Source organism: Muscardinus avellanarius, assembly GCF_963383645.1.
Source record: "Muscardinus avellanarius genome assembly, chromosome: 16".
NCBI lineage: Eukaryota > Metazoa > Chordata > Mammalia > Rodentia > Gliridae > Muscardinus > Muscardinus avellanarius.
In genome coordinates this window covers 10,723,937-10,749,338 of record NC_137802.1, presented here as the reverse complement: position 1 = coordinate 10,749,338, position 25,402 = coordinate 10,723,937, and the positions used below count along the sequence as shown (strand labels likewise).

The 25,402-nt window shown below is 44.6% G+C and overlaps 1 protein-coding gene across 2 annotated transcripts in view; it reads left to right on the top strand.

Moving 5' to 3' along the window:
- Positions 1-25,402, top strand: part of MYOCD (myocardin) — a gene marked incomplete at both ends in the record, with an annotated part of 118,490 nt that overhangs the window by 42,862 nt on the left and 50,226 nt on the right. For both annotated transcript variants that reach the window (XM_080713673.1, XM_080713672.1), the window contains 3 exons: positions 8,000-8,055; positions 10,997-11,072; positions 16,238-16,399. In XM_080713673.1, the coding sequence (XP_080569799.1) occupies positions 8,000-8,055; positions 10,997-11,072; positions 16,238-16,399 (294 nt within the window). The remainder of the gene's footprint in view (positions 1-7,999; positions 8,056-10,996; positions 11,073-16,237; positions 16,400-25,402) is intronic.

Below are 25,402 nucleotides of genomic sequence, written 5' to 3'. Positions count from 1 at the left end.
TGCAAAGGCTGATCTTAAATCCGTGATCCTCCTGTCTCAGCCTCCCCAAGTACTGGGATTGCATGGGTGCAGCACCAGGCCTGACCTTTTTGTGGGGTTTTTTTTTGGTTTTGTTTTGTTTTGTTTGTGCCACTGGGGATGGAACCCAGGGGCATTCTACCTCCGAGCTCCACCCCTAGCCCTATTTTTTATTCTTTATTCTGAAACAGAGTCTCACTGAGTTGCAAAGGGCCTCGCTAAGTAGCTGAAGCTGGCCGCGAACTGCGATCCTCCTGTCTCTGCCTCCCGAATGCTGGGATTACAAGCGTGTGCCACATGCCTGGCCTTTTTTGTTTTTGCTTTTGTTTTTGTTTTTGTTTTTGTTTAGAGCTGAGCATTGAACCTAAGAGCATTCTACCTTTCGGATACACCTCCAGCCCTTTAAAAGCTTTTTAAATTTTGAAACAGGGTCTTGCTAAGTTGCTGAGGCTGGCCTTGAAACCGCCATCCTCCTGTTTTAGCCTCCCCATACTGGGATTACAGGTGTGTACCACCGTGTCCAGCAAGAATCACCATTTCCAGCCTATGCTGCTACAATCCCAGACAGCAGCAATGGAAAATGACAGTTTCATTAGCCCAAGCATCCTTTTCCACACAAACACATCCGTGTCTTTCAGGGTTTTTTAAAATTTTTTTTGAAATACTGAAAATATTATGCTGAGATCAGACTCAGAAAGTCGAGGGTCTGTCGGATGTTTTCTCTTCGATGTGGAAGCCAGGGAGAAACAGAAAACAAAGGGGACGTTGGATCAAGGAGAAAAGAGATCTGTAGGAGAGTTGGAAGAGGACTGGGGGAGGGAGAAAGGGAGGGGGGGGAAAGAACCGATGAAAGAAACACTTCAAATAGTGCAAAGTCCAGATATGAAGGTATTACTGCCCATCTCACTAACATGTAGGTAGGAATGGGGGCAGGCGAAAGGCAGAGGAAAACGCACCACGGGCTGAGTGCTTGTATCACATTGACCCTCACTAGGATATATAATTACAGTGTACCAATAGAAATAGAAATATATATATAAAGTTATTTATTTTTTGCAGTACCAGGGGCATTCCAAATCCATGCTATATCCCCAGCCTACTTTTTATTCTTTATTTTGAAACAGGGTCTCACTGAGTTGCAAAGGGCCTCACTAAGTAGCTGAGGCTGTCCGCGAACCGCGATCCTACCGTCTCTGCCTCCCGAATGCTGGGATTACAAGAGTTCGCAGGCCGGGCGTGGTGGCACATGCTCGTAATTCTAGCATTCCGGAGGCTGAGACCCACCAGAATATCTCGGTTCGCCGACGGCCTCAGTTACTTAGCGAGGCCCTAGCAATTTAGTGAGACCTTGTTTCAAAAAATATAAAGACTTCTGGGCATGGTGGCACACGCTTGTAATCCCAGCATTCAGGAGGCTGAGACCTGAAGATCACGGTTTGCGGACAGCCTCAGCTACTTAGTGAGGCCCTCCGCAACTCAGTGAGACCCTGTTTCAAAATAAAGAATAAAAAATAGGGCTGGTGGTGTAGCTCGGAGGTAGAATGCCCCTGGGATGTTCCATCCCTAGTACCTACCCTACAAAAAAAAAAAAAATATATACACACACACACACACACACACACACACACACACACACACATATATATATATATATATATATATATATATATATATATATATATATACACACACACACACACTAAAAATTAGGACCAGGGTATAGCTCAGAGGTTGGATGATCTGGGTTCCATTCCCAGTACTGAAAAGAAAAAAAAGAAAAAAAGAATGCACCACTTATGCCCAGCTTATATTTTTTTAATTATAAAGAAATACTGAAAATCAGCCCTGAATCCTTTTCTCCCTTCCGATGTATACATTGCCAAGGACCCTCCATCTGGACCTACTGACCTCATAAAATCCCTTGTGGTGATTCTTAAATTTGTGCAACAAAATCGCCTGGAAGGCTTGTTCAAATACAGAGCTCACTGGGTGTGGTGATACACGCCTGTAATCCCAGTACTTTGGAGGCCCAGACAAGAGGATCATATGAGGTTCGAGGCCAGCCCCAGCATCTTAGATCCTCAGCAACATAGGCCCTGTCTCTAGACAAAACAGAGAAAGAGCTGGGGGGTTAGCTCCGAGACAGAACACCTGTGGGCTCAATTTCCAGATGCCAGTCGAGGGGTCATGCACCTCCGGTTGCTTCCCCAGGTCTGTGGCTCTTCGGTTCTGCCTCCTGGTCCTTATCCTTAGTACTGATGGAGCTGAGTTCTCCCTGAGCCTGGTGGTGAGGAGTCTGCAGCCCTGTCGTGGATGTGAGCTTTGCCGCCCAGCACCAGCACGCGGTCCGGTCCTGTGCAGAGAACCAGGCTTCTGCCTTCAGCCAGCTCCCGGCAGGGGGGGCCTATTTTCTCCTCATCTGGGACTGAGTTGGAGGCCTTAGGTCAGAGATCAGTTAAGGACCACAGGAGGCCCGTCCTTATCTCCGGATCTTTTTCTCTAAGTAAGCGCTTGTTTATACCCACAGCTGACCCAAATTAGCTGGAACTTTGGGGACAAAAATAGAGGTGAGCCCCCAACTAAACTCTGAGGCGAAAACACCAATTCCCCTGTGGGGAGCGATTCATCTTTCCTCCTCGGGGATGGGGGGGGGGGCGTGTGAGGGGGATGAGTTAGATGTGTGCTTGACGGGATTTATAACCGTATTTTAATTTGAAATCACACGGACTTATTTTTTTAATTTAGAAACCCAAATTCCTTTTCGATCTTAAATGTCAATGTCCTTTAAATACAAAACTCTGCCATTTGATACTCCCAGGGCTGCCAGCAGAAGTGGTCCTTTGTGTATTCCGCACACACACACCCCCAAAAAAAAAATCAATGGGGGTGAGAGAAGTCTATTTTTTTTTTTTTAAAGCAGGCCTGCAGGGGAGATGGCTCAAAATCAGATTCTGTGAAGTCACAGTGAATGCAAACTTCAACCCCAGGGCCACTGCAGGGGAGTTTTCCATGCTGGGAACTCAAACCAGTGTTCCCCACACATCTAAGCTTAAGGGCTTAACCCCACATAGGCCCCGAGGAAAAGAACATTTAGTGAAAGAGTTGTGCGTGGATCTCTTTGGGATTCTTCCCAAGACCTTGTTGAATAGACATAGCTTCCCCCTCTATGGTCGAAAGCTCTAGAAGGCCTTGGTGTCTTGGCATCAGAGAACTGGACCGTGTGAATCATGACAAAGGGGAGTTATGAACACCAGGAAGTGAGGAGCTGCAGGCCTCCAGAGCTAAGGTACAGGGAATGCAGTGTTTCTTAGAACAATCAGTAAGCTATACTCATAAGAAATGAAGTGTCTCAAGGATCAGAGAACCGGATAAACTCCTCTGAAGTCGCAAGCTCGATTAAAACCAACTGTATTTGCCAGGTGTGGTGGCGCACGCTTGTAATCCCCGCGCTTGGGAGGCAGAGACAGGAGGATCGCACAGGTTCGAAGTCAGCCGCGCTGGCTTAAGAGACCCTGTTTCCAAATAAAAATATAAAAATAGGTCTGGGAGTGTAGCCCAGAGGTAGGAGGGCTTCCAGGAACCCCAGTACCCCCCCCACACACACACACACAAACAATTGTACTTGGAATGTAAGAGACATCTGTAGATTTGTGCATTCAGTTTCCTTTGGGGAATAGAAATGTGATATCCTTTTTTTTATGGGGGAGGGTAACTAGAAATTGTCCCCAGGGGCATTCTATCTCTGAGTTACACCACCACCCTTTTCATTATTTAGTTAGTTATTTAGTTATTTGCAGTACTGGTGATGGAACCCAAGGGCATTCTACCTCTGAGCTACACCCCCATCTCCATTTTTTATTCTTTATTTTGAAGCAGGGTCTCACTAAGTTGCAAAGAACCTCACTAAGTAGCTGAGGCTGTCCATGAACCTCAATCCTCCTGTCTCAGCCTCCCGATTGCTGGAATTACAAGAATTGCTACCAGGTCTGGATCATTTTTAATTTTTTTTTTTTTTTTGTGTGTGTGTGTGTGTGTGTGTGTGTGTGTGTGTGTGTGTGGTACTGGGTTCCTGGAAGCCCTTCTACCTCTGGGCTACACTCCCAGACCTATTTTTATATTTTTTTAAAATTTGGAAACAGGGTCTCTTAAAGCCAGCGCGGCTGGCTTGGAAACTGAGCGATCCTCCTGTCTCCGCCTCCCAAGCGTGGGGCTTACAAGCGTGCGCCACCACGTCCGGCTCATTTTTAATTTTTAAAACAAGGTCTTGTTTTAAAGGTGCCGAGGGTCTTGCTAAGTTGCTGAGGCTGTCCTCGATCCTGAGATCTTCCCGTCTCAGCCTCCCAAGGACTGGGATCACAGGCGTGCGCCACCTTGCCCAGTTACACTCAATAAAGATCAACTCTTTTTCGCTATGATGAAAGTAATTAAGCCATAGCAATATGCGGTCGGTACTTAACTAAGTGACCACCAGGTGACGAGACAGAGCTGGAAAACTATTGGCCATACAGACTCACAAGGAGCCCCTGGGACTTTGAGCAGACTTTGTGTGATCTGGTTCCTCAGGGAGAAGAAGTCGTTTTTTAGGCCCAATAGGAATTCAACCAGCAGCCTAGCAGGCAAAGTTAGACCGCCTCAGTTGGGATGCTGTTCGGGTCCTAACCAGAGAAAACGCCACAGAGCAGAGATGACCATTTATTTCTCAGAGTCACTGAGTGAGAAGAAAGGGGGAGAAACAGACCATCCACACAGCAGCAGGTGTGGCGAAAAAGTCCATTTGAGGAGTAAAAAGGGCGTGGTGGCACACTTTGTAATCCCAGTACTTGGGATGCTGAGACAGGAGGATCACGGTTTGCAGACAGCCTCAGCTACTACTTAGTGAGGTCCTTTGCAACTCAGCAAGACCCTATTTAAAAATAAATAATAAAAAATAGGGCTGGAGCCAGGCGTGATGGTGCACGCTTGTAATCCCAGCGCTTGGGAGGCTGAGACAGGAGGATCGTGCAGGTTCAAAGCCAGCCCCAGCTACTTAATGAGGCTCTCAGCAACTTAGTGAGGCCCTGTTTCCAAATAAAAGAGAAAATAGGTCTGGGAATATAGCCCGGATGTAGAAAGCCCTAGGTTCCACCCCCAGTACCACACACACACAAAAAAAAAATAGGGCTGGGGGTATAGCCCATAGGTAGAATGCCCTTGAGTTCAATTCCCAGTATTGCAAAACAAACAAACAAAAAAACAAAAAAACAAACAGTCCAACAGGAGCTGGAACATCGGCTTCCAGATTAATGGGAAAAGTAATAGTTAAGCAAAGTATTTTTTTTTTTCTTCTTAATCACTGGTCAAAATGAGGAGAACTGCCTATCAGCTACGCCCAGCACCAGATAGTCTGGTCAACCTTGTCAATCCTGGGGTGAGATAGGGAAACGGATAAGGACGTGCCTTTTTAACTCCCTAAGCAATGTTTGGAACCAAGGATAATAGATAGGCTCAACTTCTTTTAGAGTGACCACGAGTAAGACCGTCTGCTTGAAGTCCAGCAAGTTCTGCCGAAGATTGTCCAGAAGTTAGCATGGTCCTAAGTAAGGGAGATGTACACACACACACACACACACACACACACACACACACACACCTTGAGTGCTGATGTGACCTGGAATTGAATTTTTATGCCTGCTAAAATTTGGAAAAATACTTCATTGCATGAGGCCTAAGAGTAATCACCATCTCTTAGAGCGATGGTAGGACTCTGAATCATGCGGTTCATCAATTTGCCCAGATTTAAAATATAACCTCCTCAATGCAGTTCTTTAACCTCTGGTTAAGCACATCACTCATTATAAGTAGTGATTGTTTGTGGCTCCTGATTCAGCTTGTTCCAGAGGACAAGAAAAAAAAAGTCCAAAATGTAGAATCTTACTGATGGATATTCTAGGTCTCAGTTATACTGAGGGTTTACTGTAGCCAGGCGTGGTGGTGCGTGCCTAGCTACTTGGGAGGCTGAAACAGGAGGATCTCAGATTGGAGACCAGTCTCAGCAACTTATCGAGGTCCTGTTTCAAGATAAATAATAATAATAGTAGCAATAATAATAATGATAGTAATAATAATAATAAGGCTGGGGGCATAGCTTGCAGGTAGAATGTCCTTGGGTTTAATCCCCAGTATCACATGCTAAAAAAGAGTTGACCAAGTCCTCATGAAGAAATGACACATGTCTTCATAGTGACTGACAGGGATGGATGAGCCAGGCGTCCTCCCCAGGCCAGGTGGCTTACAGCTGAGTGTCATCTATGGTATATGGGTGAATATGCTTGTGTCTACTGATGGGTAATAGAATACCACCCCTTGAAAACAGGATTATCAGAGAACCTAGGCTTTGTGATCTGAGCGAGTCATATCATTTCCGTGGACCTCAGTTTCCCTATTCCATGCAAGGTTGGAGTTAGACTTCTCTAGCTCAAAGGTCTCTTCCCATCCCCAAAATGTGTTCTAACTCAACACCCTTGATTGCAATCAGCCACGCACTACATCAGCATACATTATCCAAAGTATAGTCCTTTTCTATTCTATGCCCCCAACCCAACCCAGGCCACAACCATCCACTCACTATTTATTTATTTATTTATTTATTTATTTATTTATTTATTGTAGGTCTGGGGATGGAACCCAGGGGTGTTTGACCTCCGAGATACTGCCCTGTTTTTTATTCTTTATTTTGAAACAGGGTCTCACTAAGTTGCAGAGGGCCTCACTAAGTAGCTGAGGCTGTCTGCAAACCGCGATATCTTCAGGTCTCGGCCTCCCAAATGCTGGGATTACAAGCGTGCGCCACCACGCCCGGCTAGCCTTTTTTTTTTAAAATATGTGTTTATTGGTGCATTATAGTATCACATCATAATGTAATAATGTTGGCAGTAACATACATGCACACAGCACTTGATGGGCTCCTTCCCTACCTCCCCTATCCCCCTCCCTCCCAATACAGAGTACTGAGACTGACCTTGGTATATTCACATGTGTACACATAGTCAACAGTAGTATTTCCATTCAAGAACCTCAGTCTTTCTCCTTCCCTTCCCTTAAACCACCTCCCTGGCTCCTCTGAGGTTTCTCCTCCATTCTCTGGAGTCACTCTTGTATCCCAATTACTCCTTAGTTTCTAATTATTACAGAAAACATATGACCCTTCGCTTGCCGTGACTGGCTAATCTCACTTAAAGTCACGTTGCAAGAATTCTAAACAAGACACTAGCCATGCGCATTCCAATCCACATCCAGAAAATTGTACACTGTGACCAAGTTGGTTTCATCCCAGGAAAGCAAGGCTGGTTTGACATATGCCAATCAATACATGCTATTCACCACAAAAACAGAATCAACCACATAGCCTTTTTGGGAAGCATATATCATAAAGCGTTTATTTATTTTTATATTTTCATGTGTGCACTGTAATTACACATCTTAGTGAGATTCAAAGTGATATACAAACACGTGTACAAAGCCTTGGTATATTTCCCTCCATATCCCACCCCGCTTCTCCTTCCTTCCTGTCCATACGTGTTAGAGAGATTGGTAGTGGTACCTTCATGTACAGACTCTCAGCCTTTGGAACTCAAGGGCGGAGCAAAGTCAAAGAGGGTACGGTATTAGTTGCCGGTCAGCCTCCTCCCTTAAACAGCCTCCCGTCAGACCCTTCTGTCTCCCCAGGAACTTGGAATGTCCTGTCTCGATCACTCCTCTTCCTGTCGCACATTCTGCCACTGCTGCTCCTCCTGATTTAGGACTGAATTCCCCCTTCCTCTGTCTCCTGTGGCTTCCAGGCAGCTGGCATCTTCCGGGCATCTCCTCTGTCGTTGCTTGGGGCCTAGTCATGGCGATCACTCCCGGACTGTGCACAGCTCGGCAAGCGCACCAGCAAACCCTGCGGTTACTGACCGAGGCCCCGAGGTTGGCTTCTGCTCACGTCTTTATCTTTCTGTTGCAGCACTGAAAAGTCCAACTGAATTCCATGAGCAAAGAAAAAGTCTGGAAAGTGACAAGGTAATTTGGGCAAACTGCCTTCCCAATGAACTCGGGCTCTAGGTTAGCAATCTCTAAATGCTAAAGCTTGGCTGAAGTATATATAGAGAATTTCTTTTTTTTTTTTTTTTTTTTCTTTTTTGGTGGTACTGGGGTTCCTGGAAGCCCTTCTACCTCCGGGCTACACTCCCAGACCTAGTTTTACATTTTTATTTGGAAACAGGGTCTCCTAAGCCAGCGCACATGCGCGGCTGGCTTCAAACCTGCGCGATCCTCCTGTCTCTGCCTCCCGAGCGCGGGGATTACAAGCGTGCGCCACCACGCCCGGCTTATATATAGAATTTCTACCAGAAAATCCAACAACTGGACAGTTTCCTGCCCGGATAACGGGTGAAGTCTTACTTCTCTGAACTGGAGACTGTAGAAATTAATCAACTCTGTTTTCTCTCTCTCTTTCTTTCTTTCTTTCTTTCTTTCTTTCTTTCTTTCTCTTTCTTTCTTCCGTCCTTCCTTCCTTCCTTCCTTTCTTTCTTTTTTTCTTTCTTTCTTTTTCATGTGTGGTGCCCCAGATTGAACCCAGGGGCATTCGACCTCCAAGCGACACCCCCAGCCTGATTTTTCACTCTTTATTTTGAAACAGGGTCTCACTAAATTGCAGAGGGCCTCACTAAGTAGCTGAGGCTGGCCACGAACCTGTGCGATCCTCCTGTCTCAGCTTCCCAAGGACTGAGATTACAAGCGTGCATGCCAGACCTGTCTCTTATCTTTAAAAGCAGTATCTTTCCCCCCTCCCCTTTTAGCTTTTAAACAATATGTCCTTGATCTTCCTGACCTTGGGAAAGGTCACAGTAAGAATGCAATAGAAAGCAAAAGGCCATAAAAAGGACCAGGTATGGTGATGCAGGTTTATAACCCCACTATTTGGGAGGCTGAGACAGGAAGATGATAATTTTGAGGCCAGCCTTAGCAACATAGCAAGACCCTGTTTCAAAACAAAAATAAATTTTTTTAAAAATAGAAAGGGTTTGGGAATATAGCTCAGAGGTAGAATGTCACTGGGTTCAATCCTAGTATCACAGAGAGAGAGAGAGAGAGAGGGAGGGAGGGAGGGAGGGAGGGAGAGAGAGAGAAAGAGAGAGAGAGAGAGAGAGAGAGAGAGAGAGAGAGAGAGAGAGAGAGAGAGAGAGAGAGACTTTTAAAAGGGAGTAAGGTTGCTTTGCAAGGTGCCTGACCTGATATTACAGCCCTTTCTTGGCAAGTCAGATTTTCCACTTCTATGATAAGGCAGGGTCTGTGCATAGGGAACTTATTTGAAGCTACTTAAAGGCAAAAATAATTTTATCTATTTTCCTCTGTTTTTTTTGGGGGGTGGGGGAGTCGTTGTTGTTTTCTTGGGTTTCTGTTTCTGTTCTGTTACCTTTGAAGGGGAAAATTGACATGTTCCACACCACAGTCTTCTCTGCAGCCTAAACTTGCCAGTAGTTAGCAATACTGTCTGTCTCTTTGCCTGAGAGTTGCAACCTTGTCACTTACCCCTAGGCAGGCAGGAAGAGCGGGATCCTGCAACTCTTCACCCTTGCTGAGATTCCTGGAGAATACCAAGGACAGCAGACTGCCTTGTTTTTATCAGAACTGCAAAAACCTGCTGGCCCTTGTCAGGAGTCAGATAGGAAATCCAATATATGAGATACAAGCCTCGAGGTAGATCCTGCACTGGCCCCACCACAGCCTCCCCCCGCTCTACAAACAACTGCACCATTAGAAGACAGGGAGATGCAAGAAATAATGTCCATGCCGGCCCAAGGATGGACCCACAGGCTGTACATTTTCTCATGTCCAAAGAGAGAAGTCAGACAAATCTCACTAAAGGATCATAGGTTGTCAGACGATAGTGGATGGATTTATGCAATGCTTTATCTCTGATCTTGGCTAATTTTGTCGCCCGTTTCAGAGGCAATACAATAGGATGGACTATACTACAAACAGCTATATCGCTATTTCATTAGCTGGGCGCGGTGGTGCGTGCCTGAGACAGAAAGATCGCAGGTTCTAGACCAGCCTCAGCAACTTAGTGAGACCCACGGCAACTTAGCAAGACCCAGTTCCAAAATAAAGAAAAAAACAATTAAAAAAAAAAATATATATATATACTACATATATATAAGTATACAAATATGTATATGTACATATATAGTATATGAATACAAAATGTTATTATATACATAACATATAAATATAACATAAAATAAAGTAGCAGTTGCTAAGTCCTCTTATAGCTTCAAACAAGGCATGATGGTACATATCTGAAATCCCAGTACTTGGGAGGCTGAGACAGGGGGATTACAGATTCAAGACTAGCCTCAGAAATTTAGTAAGGCCCTCCACACCTTAGAAAGACTGTTACAAAAATATATGTTTATTTGTTTATTTTTATAATTATAATAATTATATTTAATATATTTATAAAGATATATTTATTAACATGCACCTTCCTGGTCCTGAAAGGCTTTGCAGCTTGTAGCCCTGCAGACTCCAACTTTTTCCCCTTTATCTTGTTTTCACACCTGAAAATTCCTAAAGGACACTTTGTGAACATTTCTTCATCAAAACATGTCATGTCAGGCGTGGTGGCGCACGCTTGTAATCCCTGCACTTGAGAGGCTGAGACAGGAGGATCGCACAGGTTCGGAGCCAGCCTCAGCTACTTAGTGAGGCTCTCAGCAACTTAGTGAGACCCTGTTTCCAAATAAAGTATAAAATAAGTCTGGGAGTATAGTCCGGAGGGAGAAAAGCCCCTGGGTTCCACCCCCAGTACTACAAAAAAAAAAAAAAAAAAAAAAAAAAGAAGACCAGGGATATCTGCATTTTCCATTTGTCATTAAAAAAAAAAATTTACACTTTGAAATAAATTGAGTTTTTTTAAAGTGAAAACTGCATAATTCTCTGTGTTTATATTCTACAGACTAAAGATTCCCTGAAGCGCAAGGGCAGAAACAGACCCAACCGTGCTGACGTGGTTAATATGCACATTCTTCAAGGTAAAACCGCAGAAAATCACAAAGTAGGAGGTGCCCATTGACTGCTGCATTGTGTGTGTGTGTGTGTGTGTGTGTGTGTGTGTGTGTGTGTGTGTATGTGTGTGTGTGTTACTGGGGATGGAACCCAGGGGCATTCTACCTCTGAGCTACACCCCCTGCCCTATTTTTTATTCTTTATTTTGAAACAGGGTCTCACTGAGTTGCAGGGGGGGGGCCTCACTAAGTAGCTGAGGCTGTCCGCGAACCGCGATCCTCCTGTCTCAGCCACCCGAATGCTGGGATTACAAGCGTGCACCACCACGCCTGGCAGCTCCTGCCTTTAAAGGACTCTCACGGGATAATAGAGGAGGCAGACAGGTGAATTAGCATTCAGAACAGAGCAGGGAATAAGGGAAAATCCCCAGGGTGGTGGATGCACAGATGCCTTTAAAAGACTCAACACTGGATTTTTGCTATTTTTTCAGGGGTGAGAGTATTTTCTGTTTCTTTGTTTTTGGTGTGTGTGTGTGTGTGTGTGTGTGTGTGTGTGTGTGTGTGTTTGTGTTACTAGAGACCAAACCCAAGAGCATTCTACCTCTGAGCTACACCTCCAGCCCCATTTTTGATTCTTTATTTTGAAACAGGGTCTCGCTAAGTTTGGAGGGCCTCACTAAGTAGCTGAGGCTGGCTGTGAACCACGATTCTCCTGTCTCTGCTCTTTTTCTCTTTGCCCTGGAGATTAAACCCAGGGGTGTTCCACCTCCAAGCTATCCCCCCAAGCCCTTTTTATTTTTTGAAATAGAGTCTCACTAAATTGCTGAGAAACTTGCTATGCTGCTGAGGCTGTCCTCAAACCTGGGATCCTCTTGCCTCAGCCGCCCAAGTACTTGGGAGTCCAGGGGTGTACCATCATGCCCAGCTCTAAACACAGGCTTTAAGTAACATAAAGGGGTCCTGAAATATCATGAAACTTGTAAATTTTGGTTCTTGGGAATCAAACCCAAGGGCCTTTTAACCTCTGATCGATACACCTCCTAGCCCTGTTTATTTTTTAGTTTGAAACAGAGTCTTGATAAATTGCTGAGGCTGGCCTCAAACCTGCGATCCTCCTGTCTCAGCTTCCCAGCTACTAGGATTACATTCTGGTGCTACCAAACCCAGCACTCTTAGTTTCTTTGATCTGTATCCTCTCTGGTTCATCTTGGCTTTGCAAACCTGACTCTTTTTGAACCCTGGAACAGGGGGAGATATTATAAAACTCTAAACTGTTTCTAAGGTAGGGAACAACTCGAAGAGTAGGCTGTGTGGATCGCCAGGCTTTGACCTGGATAAGGCAGCTAAGGGACGGCAAAAGCTGTCAGGCGGACACAAAATTCTTGCCTCCTTCACAATGATTCAGTTCTGTGTGTTCGCACCAAACAACATTCCCGCAAATAATCCAAACGATACCACGTCAAATGAAAGACCGACTTTTCAATGACCAAGTTCGCAAACAAAAATAAATGCCCTCGGTGGCGAGGGCGTGGGAAACACTGGCCTCCCGACAGGCTTCGAGTGGGAGCACAATCCGGCCGACGTTTCTAGAAGGCAATTTGGCAGTGGGTAGAAAATTCCTTGAAAATACATCTGCCCTTTGGCCTCGTCCTATAATTTCTCGTATTTGGTTTAAAGAGAATAATCAGACAGGCAAAGACTTATGCACAGTGATGTTATCGTGGAATTACTGTAGATAGTGAAACCTTAGACATGGTGAACCAGTTATGATATGAAGCTATCATGCACCAATAAGAGCCTATTTTTTTAAGAAAAAATGCTGAGACACCCAACGATCAGGGATTAGTCAAACACACGGTGACTCCTGTGTACGACTGAATGCCCCAGAGCCATGACAAGCAAGGCTTCCAAGGTTAAGAAGGGTAACCTAATGAGAAAAGCCTTACGAGACGTTTAGCACAAAGCAGAAAATGAAATTAGACTTATATCAAATTCTGGGAAGGAAAATGTGTAAACAGCATTTACAGTCGGATTCCGAGAAGAAAATGCATAGGTCAAACAATACATTATAAATATCCAAGAAAGGTCCAGCGTGGTGGCGCATGCCTGTAATCCCAGCATTCGGGAGGCTGAGACAGGAGTATCGCGGTTCGAGAACAGCCTCAGCTACTTACTGGAGGCCCTCTGCAACTCAGCGAGACCCTGTTTCTAAATAAAGAATAAAAAATCGGGCTGAGGGTGTAGCTTGGAGATAGGATGCCCCTGGGTTCCATCCCCAGTACCGCCAAAAAAATCTAAAAAAGACACCCAAAATTGAAAGGATTTGACTCTGGCCAGGCACAATGCTGCGGGCGAGTAATCCCAGTACTTGGAAGAGTCAGACAGGAGGAGCATGGGTTCGAGGTCAGCCTCAGAAACTTAGCAAGATCCCGTTTCAGTGTAAAAAAATAAAATAAAATAAAACAAAATAAAATAGCCAGGCGTGGTGGCGCACGCTTGTAATCCCCACACTTGGGAGGCAGAGACAGAGGGATCGCGCAGGTTCGAAGCCAACCACGCTGGTGTAAGAGACCCTGTTTCAAAAATATAAAATAGGTCTGGGAGTGTAGCCTGGAGGTAGAAGGGCTTCCAGGAACCTCAGTACCACCAAAAAATAATAGTAATAATAAAATAAAATAAAATAAAATAAAATAAAATAAAATAGGGCTGGGGGTGCAGCTCAGAGAACCCAAGTAGAATGCCTCTGGGTTCGATCCCAAGGAAAGAAGGAAGGACAAACTAATTCTACATAGATGGTTTCCTGAGGGTTTCTTTTCTCTTTGGCACACTTTTTTTTTTTTTGCAATTTTTCGATTTATGATAATGAATACATAGTAATGCTATAATTTTAAAAAGCATAAGAATTGTTATTTTTATTTATTAAAAAATAAAATAAGGCTGGAGGTATATAGCTCAGCAGTAGAATGCTTGCCTAGCATGAACAAAGTTCTGGGTTGGAGCCCCAGCACACACATACGAGTTATTTTTATTATTTTTTTTGTGTGTGTGTACATCATTATGGTACACTCTATCGAATTATCTATGGAATTGCTCTATTGGACTTAGATCTGTAGCAGCCCCAGGGTTCAGTCCCATTTCTTCATTGGCTGTCATGGAATCCACTCTTCTTTCCCCAACAATGAGAAATAAAGAATTAGCTCCCTGGAGCACCTAAGATCTGCCAGATGTAAAAATGACTCCCAAGGAGTTCAGGAGCTTGGCATCTAAATTAAGCAGCAGTCATATAGGCTGACGGTCTAGTACTTATAATTGCTAAAAAGCCAAAGGTAGGTGGATCTCTAGGAACAGAAAGATTAGGGAGGCTTTCAGCTGGGCCCCCGAGAAGTGGGATGATACTCGTGGCGGGGAGAAGGAGGAAGACATTTCAGGGTGGAGGCAGAGTAAGGAACTCAGAGTGAGACGTGGGGATGGGCGGAAGGGACGAAGCTCCCTGGGCTTGGAGTAGATCTGGAATGAAGCCCCACCAGTTAGCTAAGGGATGGGAATTCAGCTGGTGGCAGGCTGGAAAATTTAGGACAGGCTTGGAGAGAGACCATCTTGGACTGGGGAGGAGGAAGAGATTGGAAGAAGAAAGGACTTATTGCCGGTTGGTACCGGGTTGGTATGCAGGATGGATCCACAATCTCTGAGCCAGGGAGCCTCTCAAGCAGCCCTCGCGGTGACGGGTCAGGGGTGGTTTGCGGAGCATTTCAGTTTAAGCACCCCGTTCTTTGGTTTGGTGTGCTGACGTTCCTTCCACCCCACATGCAGCTTCTAGGCACCCCTGATCTTTTGAAACCTCCCAGCCCAGTTAGGCAGCCTCAGACCTCTCTTGCACAGAGACTTCTAGATCAGGTAGCAGACCCAAGGTGTGGATTAGTAGGCTGATAATGATAAAATAATAGGGCCGGGAAGCTTGTCTGGAAACATCTTCTAAATCTGCAGAGACAAAAGCCGGAAAGTCTTACAGAATCTTTTTGGTTTTGCTTTTTTGTGGTACTGGGGATTGAACCAGGGTTATTCTACCTCCAAGCTACATCTCCAGTCTTATTTATTATTATTATTTTTTTTTTTTTTGGTGGTACTGGGTATGGAACCCAGGAGCTTTCTACCTCCGAGCTATACTCCCAGACCTATTTTATATTTTTATTTGGAAACAGGGTCTCACTAAGTTGCTGAGAGCCTCACTAAGTAGCTGAGGCTGGCTTCGAACCTCAGCCTCCCAAGCTCGGGGATTACAAGCTTGCGCTACCACACCCAGCTTTTGTTATTATTTTTAATCAGGGGCTTGCTACATTGCTGAGGCTGGCTGCAAACCCAAGTCTCTGCTTCCCAAGTACTGGGATAACAGCAGTGCACACCACCAAGCCTGGACAGAGAATCTTCATTTACATTTCTCCATTAGAGTCACTGACTGGCGGAGATCATTCTTCAAGCTCTTTTACTAAAAGTCAGTGCCTGTCCTAAAGAGGAAGTTCAATGCCGGCCATAGAAGTTGGCGTGATTGGGGGCTTTGTGTGTGATCTTTCTCACCCTCCAAATGATGGGAAACTGCCTGTTGGATGAATTCATTTTTTGTTAATCCCTCTGCTTGATTAAGTGACAGTTTCAAAGGAATTTTTTTTTCTTTCGTAACCAAACTAGACATCTGACTGTCAGTCGGGTACCACAGCATTGACATCGCTAAAGCCCTTAAAAAGTCATAGTAGCAGTGCTGATGATAACCACAGATTGTATTTGCTGCAGGGTCCACCAGAGCTACTATTCAAATCCCGTAGCCTGGGGTCAGGTAAGCTACGCAGGCTCCACGGTCGGCTTTGCTTAACGAAATTGCCAAATTGCATATATTTTTTTCACGAATCCTCGCAAAGCAAGTTTCTCTCACTTTTTGATCTTTCTCTCTCTGTGTCTGTCTCCCTTTCTCTCTCTCTCTCTCTCAATTTGCCTTTATTTGGAAGTGTCTGGTCTTTTGGTGCTAATCCTGTGAAGTGGGGATGATTGCATCGAAAAATTATTAGGATGGTAGAGCAAGCTGTAACACAGTGTTTTGCAACCTCGAGCCAAAAAGAAAGAAAGAAAAAAATAATAAAATAAAAGAAGGGAACGGAGGCATCGAATTCTCCACCCTGCTCCTTTAACTTTCATCCCTCCAGCCTCCACTGCAGAGAGATCCATTCCAACCGCTCAGATGAAGCTAAAGAGAGCCCGCCTGGCCGAGGATCTCAATGAAAAAATTGCCCTCCGCCCGGGGCCTCTGGAGCTGGTGGAGAACAACATCATTCCCGTGGACGCGGCCGTGAAGGAGGCCATAAAAGGTAGCATGATGCAGCTTCTAGACCAGCCTGATCTGTTGAAACCTCCTCTGCCCCATGACAAAGACAGATGGCTGGGCTGGCCCCGGTGCTCGCCAGACCTGAAGGCAGCCAGCGCCCTGCCGTGCCAGGGACTTTGGGGGCGGGGGTCTCTCACCCAGGTACACCCCGTGTCATATCAATGAAGGTCAATATTTCTCTACTCAGGAGAATCTGATCAGAAATTATCCTTAAGGGCCCGGTGTGGTGGTGCGCGCTTGTAATCCCAGCATTTGGGAGGCTGAGACTGGAAGATCACAGTTGGAGGACAGTCTCGGTTACTTAGGTCCTTTGCAACTCAGTGAGACTCTATTTCAAAATAAGGAATAAAAAAATAGGGCAGGGGGTGTAGCTCGGAGGTTGAATGCCCCTGGGTTCCATCCCCAGTACCAGAAAAATAAAAAAAGAAATAATCCTTAAAATATCCCCCTTACTGGTCACCTCACCTGGAAGTCATGGTCTCTGCCTTCTTCAGCTTCCTATTTATTCATTTATTTACTTACTTATTTATTGATGCTAGGGATTGAACACAGAAACATTCTACCTCCAAGTTACACCCCTACTCCCCAGCCCCAACTCTATTTTTATTTATTTATTATTTATTTATTTATTTATGGTGATAATGAGGATGGAACCCTTCTACCTCCGGGCTACACTCCCGGACCTATTTTATATTTTTTATTTGGAAACAGGGTCTCTTAAGCCAGCACGGCTGGCTTCTAACTTCCTGTCTCCGCCTCCCAAGCGCAGGGATTACAAGTGTGCTCCACCACGCCCGGCCAGCCCCAATTCTTTTAATTTCTTTATTTTGGAACAAGGTTTCGTGAAGTTGCTGAAGGTTTCGCTATGTTGCTGGGGCTGGCCTCGAACCTGTGATCTTCCCGTCTCGCCGCCCCCCCCCCCCAAGTACTGGGATTACAGGCATACGCCACGACAACTGGCTCTGGCTTTCATTTTTAAAGAGGGGTGGACCAGTAAGATGGGAAGAGCCCTGAACCAGAGTCCCTGAACTCCAAGCCCAGTGTGGCTGCTCTCGGCCATCTCACCATGATGGAGCGGACGAAACCCACTATGCCCAAGCTCTGGCAAGTGAGACTCAGGCTACACAATGCGTGTGCAAACTCTTGGACCACTACCATGTGTTCTGTGCAGTCGAAGTCCAGATACTCAAAAAGACATTCGCATGAATTCTGTCATAAGCTGCATAAAATAATTTCGCAGAGCCAGGCGTGGTGGCGCATGCTTACGATCCCAGTACTTGGGAGAATTGTAGGTTTGAGGCCAGCCTTAATAACTTAAGGAGGCCCTCTGCAACTTAGCGAGACACTGTTTCCAAATAGAAAATAAAATGGTGCCGGGCGTGGTGGTGCATGCTCGTGATTTCAGTACTTGGGAGGCTGAGACAGGAGGATCCAGATTCGTGGCCAGCCTCAGCTACTTAGCGAGGCCCTCCGCAACTTAGTGAGACTTTATTTCAAAATAAGAAATAAAAAAATCAGGCTGGGGTGTAGCTCAATGATAGAATGCCCCTGGGCTCAATCTCCAGCACCACACACACAAACAAATTTTAATTAAAAACAAAAAGATAAATAAACAGAGCTAGGGGTGTAGCTCAGAGGTAAAATGCCCCTGAGTTCCATCCCTAATGCCACAAGAAAAAAATATATTTTTTGTGGGTTCTTTGAATAATTGAGACCAAGTGGGCCCCAAATGCCTGCAAGCTATGAATTCATTTATGGAAGTTTTGAGGTAGAGCCCTAGAGGGAGGGTAATAGAGGAAGAAAGGGGAGATCGACATTCCCATAGGTAAACTCACTTTCTCCCAAGGAGGCCCACAAACAGCTCTGAGCACCACTGATAAGTGTTAGTCAGCAATATATATTTCACTGTTTTGAAACATTGTTGAAACATATGCATTTCGTCCTAAACTGAGTCTACTATGAAAGTTATCGTCAAGTATACTGGTCCCAGACTAAGTCTATTATGAAAGTGCATCACCAAATTTATATCAGTACTTGGGAGGCTGAGATAGGAGGATCGCGATTGGAGTCTTAACAACTTAGCGAGACCCTGTTTCAAAACTTTTTTTTTTTTTTTTGGTGGTACTGGGGGTGGAACCCAGGGGCTTTCTACCTCCAGGCTATACTCCCAAACCTTTTTTATATTTTATTTGGAAACAGGGTCTCACTAAGTTGCTGAGAGCCTCACTAAGTAGCTGAGGCTGGCTTTGACCTGTACGATCCTCCTGTCTCAGCCTTCCACATGCTAGGATTACAGGCGTGACCCACCGTACTTGACTAAGGTAGGATAGTTATTGTTAGAAAGTAGTTTTCTACTCCTGTTCTAAGAGTAGTTTGTAAGGTGAATGTTGAGGGTTTTTAATGTTTTCAAATGTATAAAAATATGATAGCATGAGTTTTCTTCTTCCATCAAGTCTGATAGTTTCGCTACCATTCCCAGTGGAGCCAGGTGTGGTGACGTACAGTTGTAATCCCAGCATTCAGGAGGCTGAGACAGGAGGATCACGGTTCGCAGACAGCCTCGGCTACTTAGTGAGGCCCTCTGCAACTCAGTGAGACCCGGTTTCAAAATAAGAATAAAAAATAGGGCAGGGGGTGTAGCTCTGAGGTCGAATGCCCCTGGGTTCCATCCCCAGACCCGCAGATAAATTAATTAATTAATTAATTAATTAAAAAAAATAAAAAGACTAAAAAAAAAATAGGGCTGAGGGTATAGTTTGGAGATACAATGCCCCTAGGGTCCATCCCCAGTAATGCAAAAAAAAAAAAAAAAAAAGCTCACATACTATAAAAGTGGTACAGAGGGGCCAGCTGTGGAGACAACATCTGGAGGAACCTTCCACTGGCAGAGATGACCACCCGTCCCTGGTGCGGCCTGGTCCCCTCCGTGGAGAGGCAGTGGCGCGGGCTTGGGTTAGATCGCACCCTCCTCCTGGCCCTTTGTGCCGTCCAGGCTCCGTCCACGTGCCGTTTCTGTTTTGTTTATAGTTTCCAGCTCTCTCTGCAGCTGTGTTTCTGTGTTTCTGCCAAGATCCGAGAGGATCACTCAGTCATTGTCTCCCTTCTTTCAAAGGTCACAGAAGACCAATAATTCTCCAACCCTAAAATGGAATAAGCGAGCTGGGTGTGGTGGTGCATGCCTGTGATCCCGCTACTTGGGAGGCTGAGACTGGAGGACTGCAGGGTGGTGACCAGCCTTGGCCACTTGGCAAGACCCTCAACTACTTAAGGAGATCCAATTTCCAAAATAAATAAATAAGGGCTTGGGGTGTAGCTCAAAGGCACGATGCCCCCAGGTTTGATTCCCAGTACCAAATATATACATATATAATAATCTAGAAACTCTCCTAAAACAGGGAAAGATAATAGTTTGGTTTTGTTTTTTGCCTTTTGGTGGGACTAGGGATTCAACACAGGAGCCTTCTATTTCTAGGCTCTTTTAGTTTCTTTATTTTATTTTGAAACAGGGTCTCCCTAAGTGGCAGGAGGCCTTTCTAAGTTACTGAGGCTGGCTTCGAACTGAGATTCTCCTGTCTCAGCCTCCCAAGTATAGGATGACAGGCATTTACCACCACACCTGGCTAGAAAAGAAAAAAAAAAAAAAAAAATATATATATATATATATATATATATATATATATATATATATATATAATTTTGCAGTACTGAGGATGGAACCCAGGGATATTCTACTTCCGAGTGATATCCCCAGCCCTATTTTTTATTCTTTATTTTTGAAATAGGGTCTCACTGAATTGCAAAAGGGGTCTCACTGAGTTGCAAAGGGCCTCACTAAGTAGCTGAGGCTGCCCACGAACCTCCTGTCTCAGCCTCCTCCCAAACACTGGGATTACAAATGTGTGCCGCCATGCCTGGCTGACATTTTTTGACAGAGGAACTTCCCTGACCCCTACCACCCTGTGACTGTCTTCTCAAACTTCACACCTCCTGCAGTCAGTTGACTAACCACACCAACTCTTTTCCCTCCAAACCTTTCTGTGCAGATTTTCCCCTCTATTCCAAAGCCAACTGTCCATCTCCCTTCCCACCTGTGAGTTTATTGTCCAAATCCGTGAGGTTTTCAGGCCTCAGCTGGAGGAAGCCAAGACTCATCTCCCTGGATAACACACCTTGCCAAAAGAGTCACCACATCTCAGAGGACACATTCAGGCTCCTGCCTCCCTTTTGTAGAAAACCACTAATCACATCTGAACACTGAATACCGTCAACACCCTTTAACCGAATAGTGATGACTCCTGAGAACAGAAATTGCACACGGGAGTTGAGCGTGGCCTTGTTCAGCCTACGGGTGGTCACTATTAATTAAACAGCCTTGGGTGTGAGCTCGCTGGGGGACTGCCCCTGGCTTGTAAACTGGCTCGCTGGTCATCAGAATAATATTTTTTATTAAAAAAATTTATTAATGCATCCTAGTCATACATCTTAATGGGGTACAAGATGGTAGAGGCATACATACACACATCAGTTTCTTCACTTGGATTGAACATCATTGCGCTCCTGAAGACACTGTGGATTGTCCAGATGCCTGGCTTTTGCCTGGATGAAACAGCTGGATGTTCCAGCGCCCTGAATGGTAAAAGGCTCCTAGTTTTAGCTCCGGTAGGTAAGCATCTTCTCCTAACACTTTTTCACCTTGCCCTTGGACCTGACTGGGTGTCCCACCTGAGAAGAATTTCTCTAACACCATTTTTACTTCTTTATGAGCATATTTGAATACTTTTATTGGTGCAATGCAAGTATACATCATAATAAGTGAGATTCAAAGTGATACGAACATTATCTGCACACATCACCTACTGTATTTCTCCCCATATCCCTCCTCTTCATACATATCAGTAAGATTGGTAGTGAGACCTTCTTGTATGGATTTTTTAATACATTTTAATTTTTTAGTACATTTTTAATACATAATCAATTTAATATAGTAAATGAATATGATCTGAATCACTAGATTCAGATCATATAGCCCCATTGTGAAAGATAAATTAATTTTTGTTTTGTTTTGTTTTATTGGTATTGGGGATTGTGGGAGATTTTACTTCTGAGCTACACCCCAGGGCCTTTTAATTTAATTTTATTGATTGATTGATTGATTGATTGTTTGATTGACTGATGGTACTAGGGATCTAAATCAGGGGCATTCTACTCTTGAACCACACCCCCCCTCCTACTTTAGGTTTTCTTTTGAAACAGAGTCTCACTATGTTGCTGAAGCTGGCCTTGAACCTGCGGTCCTGCTGCCTCGGCCTCCCAAGTACTGAGATTACAGGCATGTGCCACGGCACCTGAGTTAAATTGGACTTTTAATGACTGTACCCCTTCAGTATAGAAAGTGATGATCTGACCTACCAAGGCTCGTACAAATGTTCAACTATCATATTTCTAGAAGAGTCTTCCTGACTCCGCTCACCGGGGTGCCCTGGGGCTTGGATTTCATGTGAAAGCCTCCTCTTCGCTAAGAATACAATCAGTGTTTGACAATTTTGGAATTCAGGACAGGCTGATCATCATCATTCTTCTTCTTCTTCTTCTTCTTCTTCTTCTTCTTCTTCTTCTTCTTCTTCTTCTTCTTCTTCTTCTCCTTCTTCTCCTCCTCCTCCTCCTCCTCCTCCTTCTTTTTTTTTTTTTTTGTGTGTGTTATACTGGAGGTGAAACCCAGGCACTTTTCTACCTTCAGGCTATACTCCCAGACCTATTTTTATACTTTCTTTGGAAACAGGGTCTCACTAAGTTGCTGAGAGCCTCACTCAGTAACTGAGGCTGGCTTTGAACCTGCGTGATCCTCCTGTCTCAGCCTCCTAAGTGCTGGGATTTCAAGTGTGCACCTCCACGCCCAGCCTGATCCTTCATTTTGAAGTCACATATATAATAACAATGGCCCAAGGCTAGATGCTAGGCTTTGTTTCCTCTGGCACAAGAGAGAGACAGAGAGACAAAGAGAGAGACAGAGACAGAGACAGAGAAGGACAGAGAATGAGAGACAGAGAGACAGAGACAGAGAGAGAGAGAGAGAGAGAGAGAGAGAGAGAGAGAGAGAGAGAGAAGGAGAGAGAGAGAGAGAGAGGAAGAAAAAAGGTTTGCTTTGGTATAACTTTCCCATGGACAAGAGCTATCATTTCACAATGGGAACTTGCTTCCAAAGTATGAATGGCCCTCAGGGGAAAGCATCACAGGGACATATATATGACAAATATTTTTCTAGGGAAATAGGGTAGGGGTGGGATTAGAGAATCTGGAGTTGGTAGCGGGAATGGCAGGAAAGAGAAGGAGAGTGTTGAGAGGGGGCACCCCTGGATTTTGTTACAGTTTGAGAAGATGTTATGGCTTGGGAAACAGTCTTTGGGGACCCCTGGTAGGGTTCCGGACACAATTTCCCTCAAAACACAAAAACAGAAAAAGATTTAAAAAAAAAAAAAAAGATATAAAGGCGCGGGTTCTTGTCCTGAGCTAAGGATAAGTATGCAATAGCCCAGACTCTTGCTGAAGATTTAAAGAAGTGTATTAAAAAGACAGAAAAGACAGAAATACAGAAGACAGTTACAGCCCCATGCCATTCAAGAGTGGGTTCTAACGAATTCACCGAAATACAAAGCACGGACCAGACTTTTTATACACGACACCCTCCATCTTGTTCGCGTAATTCTGACATAGTAAAAACCCTGTAAGGTACCTCCCCTTACTTTCCTGCCAAGGTGTACTTTCTAGCCTACGTGTCTCTTTGCAAGAAGGTCATGGTAGAAGGTTGACCCCTCCTCCCATCCTAGCTAGATTATCCATTTATTACGTAAACCTGTCTTTAGAGTGAGGATGGGGAAGTCCTAGTTCCCTTCTCCTATAGACTTGCTAATTACCTTTAACTAGGTTAATTTACATTGGAATAGTTGCCTGCTTTTTTTGGCAGAAACCAAGTCCTTTCACCAATTTTTGAAATATAATAATCAGAGCTTTCTCAAATCTTCCTAGGCCATTCTCAATACGGGTACAGATTTGACTTGCGCTGCCCAGTGAAGTGAGAGGTTTAGTCCTGTTGGAGTCACCTCAACACCCTTGAGAGGCCGGCAGGGCCCCAGGAGGGGGTGGAGAGGAGGAGCGATCCCTGGACACCTGAGGGGGGCTCAAGGCACTGCACCAGAAAGCTGAATAGTGTCCTTATAAAAGAGGAAGGAAGCTAGGTATGGTGGTGCACGCCCGTAACTCCAGTACTTGGGAGGCTGAGACAGGAGGGTCACAGGTTCCAGACCAGCCTCAGCAACTTAGCAAGGCTCTCAGCACCTGAGTAAGACCCTGTTTCCAAATAATAAAATAGGGCTGGGGGTATAGCTCAGAGGTAAAATGCCCCCAGTACTAAAAATTAAAAATAAAAAAGGAGAGATTGGACTAACATGCCTTTACACTCCCACTGAATTGGTATGGTGAAAACTATTTCGGTGCCCCTGTTGGGCTCCTAAACTGTACCGGTATGAGATGTAGCCACGGGTTTTTGTTCTGAGCTATTTTAAAAAAAAGAATAGCCTGAACTCATTTTTTGCTGTAAACTTAAGTAATGTTATTACTAAAAAGACAGAAAGAAGGGACAAATTAATAAAGCCCTACACCCAAAGAGGAGAGTGTGTGTGTGGGGGGGGGTAACTTGAAAATAAGTTACTAGAGTTTTGGATACAGAACAGTTTTTATAAAGATACATTAGCCTTCATCTTGTTCAACCAATAATCTTTCAACATAGGTGTGAGCCCGCCCATTAACTCTGTGCAGGCCCTTTTCTTATAATTATGGGGATTATGGTTATGGGGAGTTTTTACTCAGCCCCAAAGCCCTCCTGTCCTGATGCAGGTGTGGGCCTAGGTCTTTGTTAGAACCAAAATAATTAACAAAATCCAAAATCAGGGGTCACATGGTATCTGCCCCATCTTGACAGAGGCCTGTACCCTCCTCTCACATTCCTGAGGAAGTCTAGCCTATCTGCTAGGAATTACTTATTATGTAAACCTGTTTTTAGAATATGAAGGCTCTGGGTCCCAACTCTTCTGTCTACTTGATAATTACTTTTAGTGAGAGAACTTTGAATTATAACAGCTGTCTGGGTGCCTGGCAGTAACCAGGCCCTGACTGCTTTTTACATTTTGACACTAATTTTCAATACATTAATACCAAATTAATTTTCTAATACATTAATCCCAAAGTCATTTTCCAATACCGGCACATTAATACCACAGCTATTTTCCAATACATTTTGAAGCCATTTCCAGTACTGGCACATACAAATTATATTCTTTGACCCTAGAGATTTAAACTCAAGCGCTGACGCAGGAGAAATATTTACCCGGGTTAGCTGTTTTTCCTCACTTATGAGGTTCTAGGGATCAGATCAGAAGATTTAAGGTAAACTTCTTATGTGCCAGAGATCCAAGGAAAAGGAATTCTTGTTCATCTAAACACCCAGTTATGCCAGGCATGGTGGCGCACACTTGTAATCCCCGCTCTTGGGAGGCTGAGACAGGAGGATCACACAGGTTCGAAGCCAGCCTCAGCTACTTAGTGAGGCTCTCAGCAACTTAGTGAGACCCTGTTTCCAAATAAAAATATAAAATAGGGCAGGGAGTATAGCCCAGAGGTAGAAAGCCTCTGGGTTCCACCCCAGTACCAAAAAATAAAAACATAAAAAAAAAACCCATAAATACCCACTTACATCCATGAATATAATCAAGGCATCCAATCTCCTTCTAAAGTAGCAAAGTTCCATCTCTGGTCAGATGGTTCAGTCTGTCCTCCATCCAAGTCTGGTCCATTCAAGTATCTTTAGGCAAGAGCCACATTTAAAACAATAGCTACTTTTTTGGTTTTGTTTTTGCTTTATTTTTGTTTTTTGGCACTGAGGACTGAGCCCAGGAGCATTCTACCTCTGAGCTAAACCTCCAGCCCTTTTTAC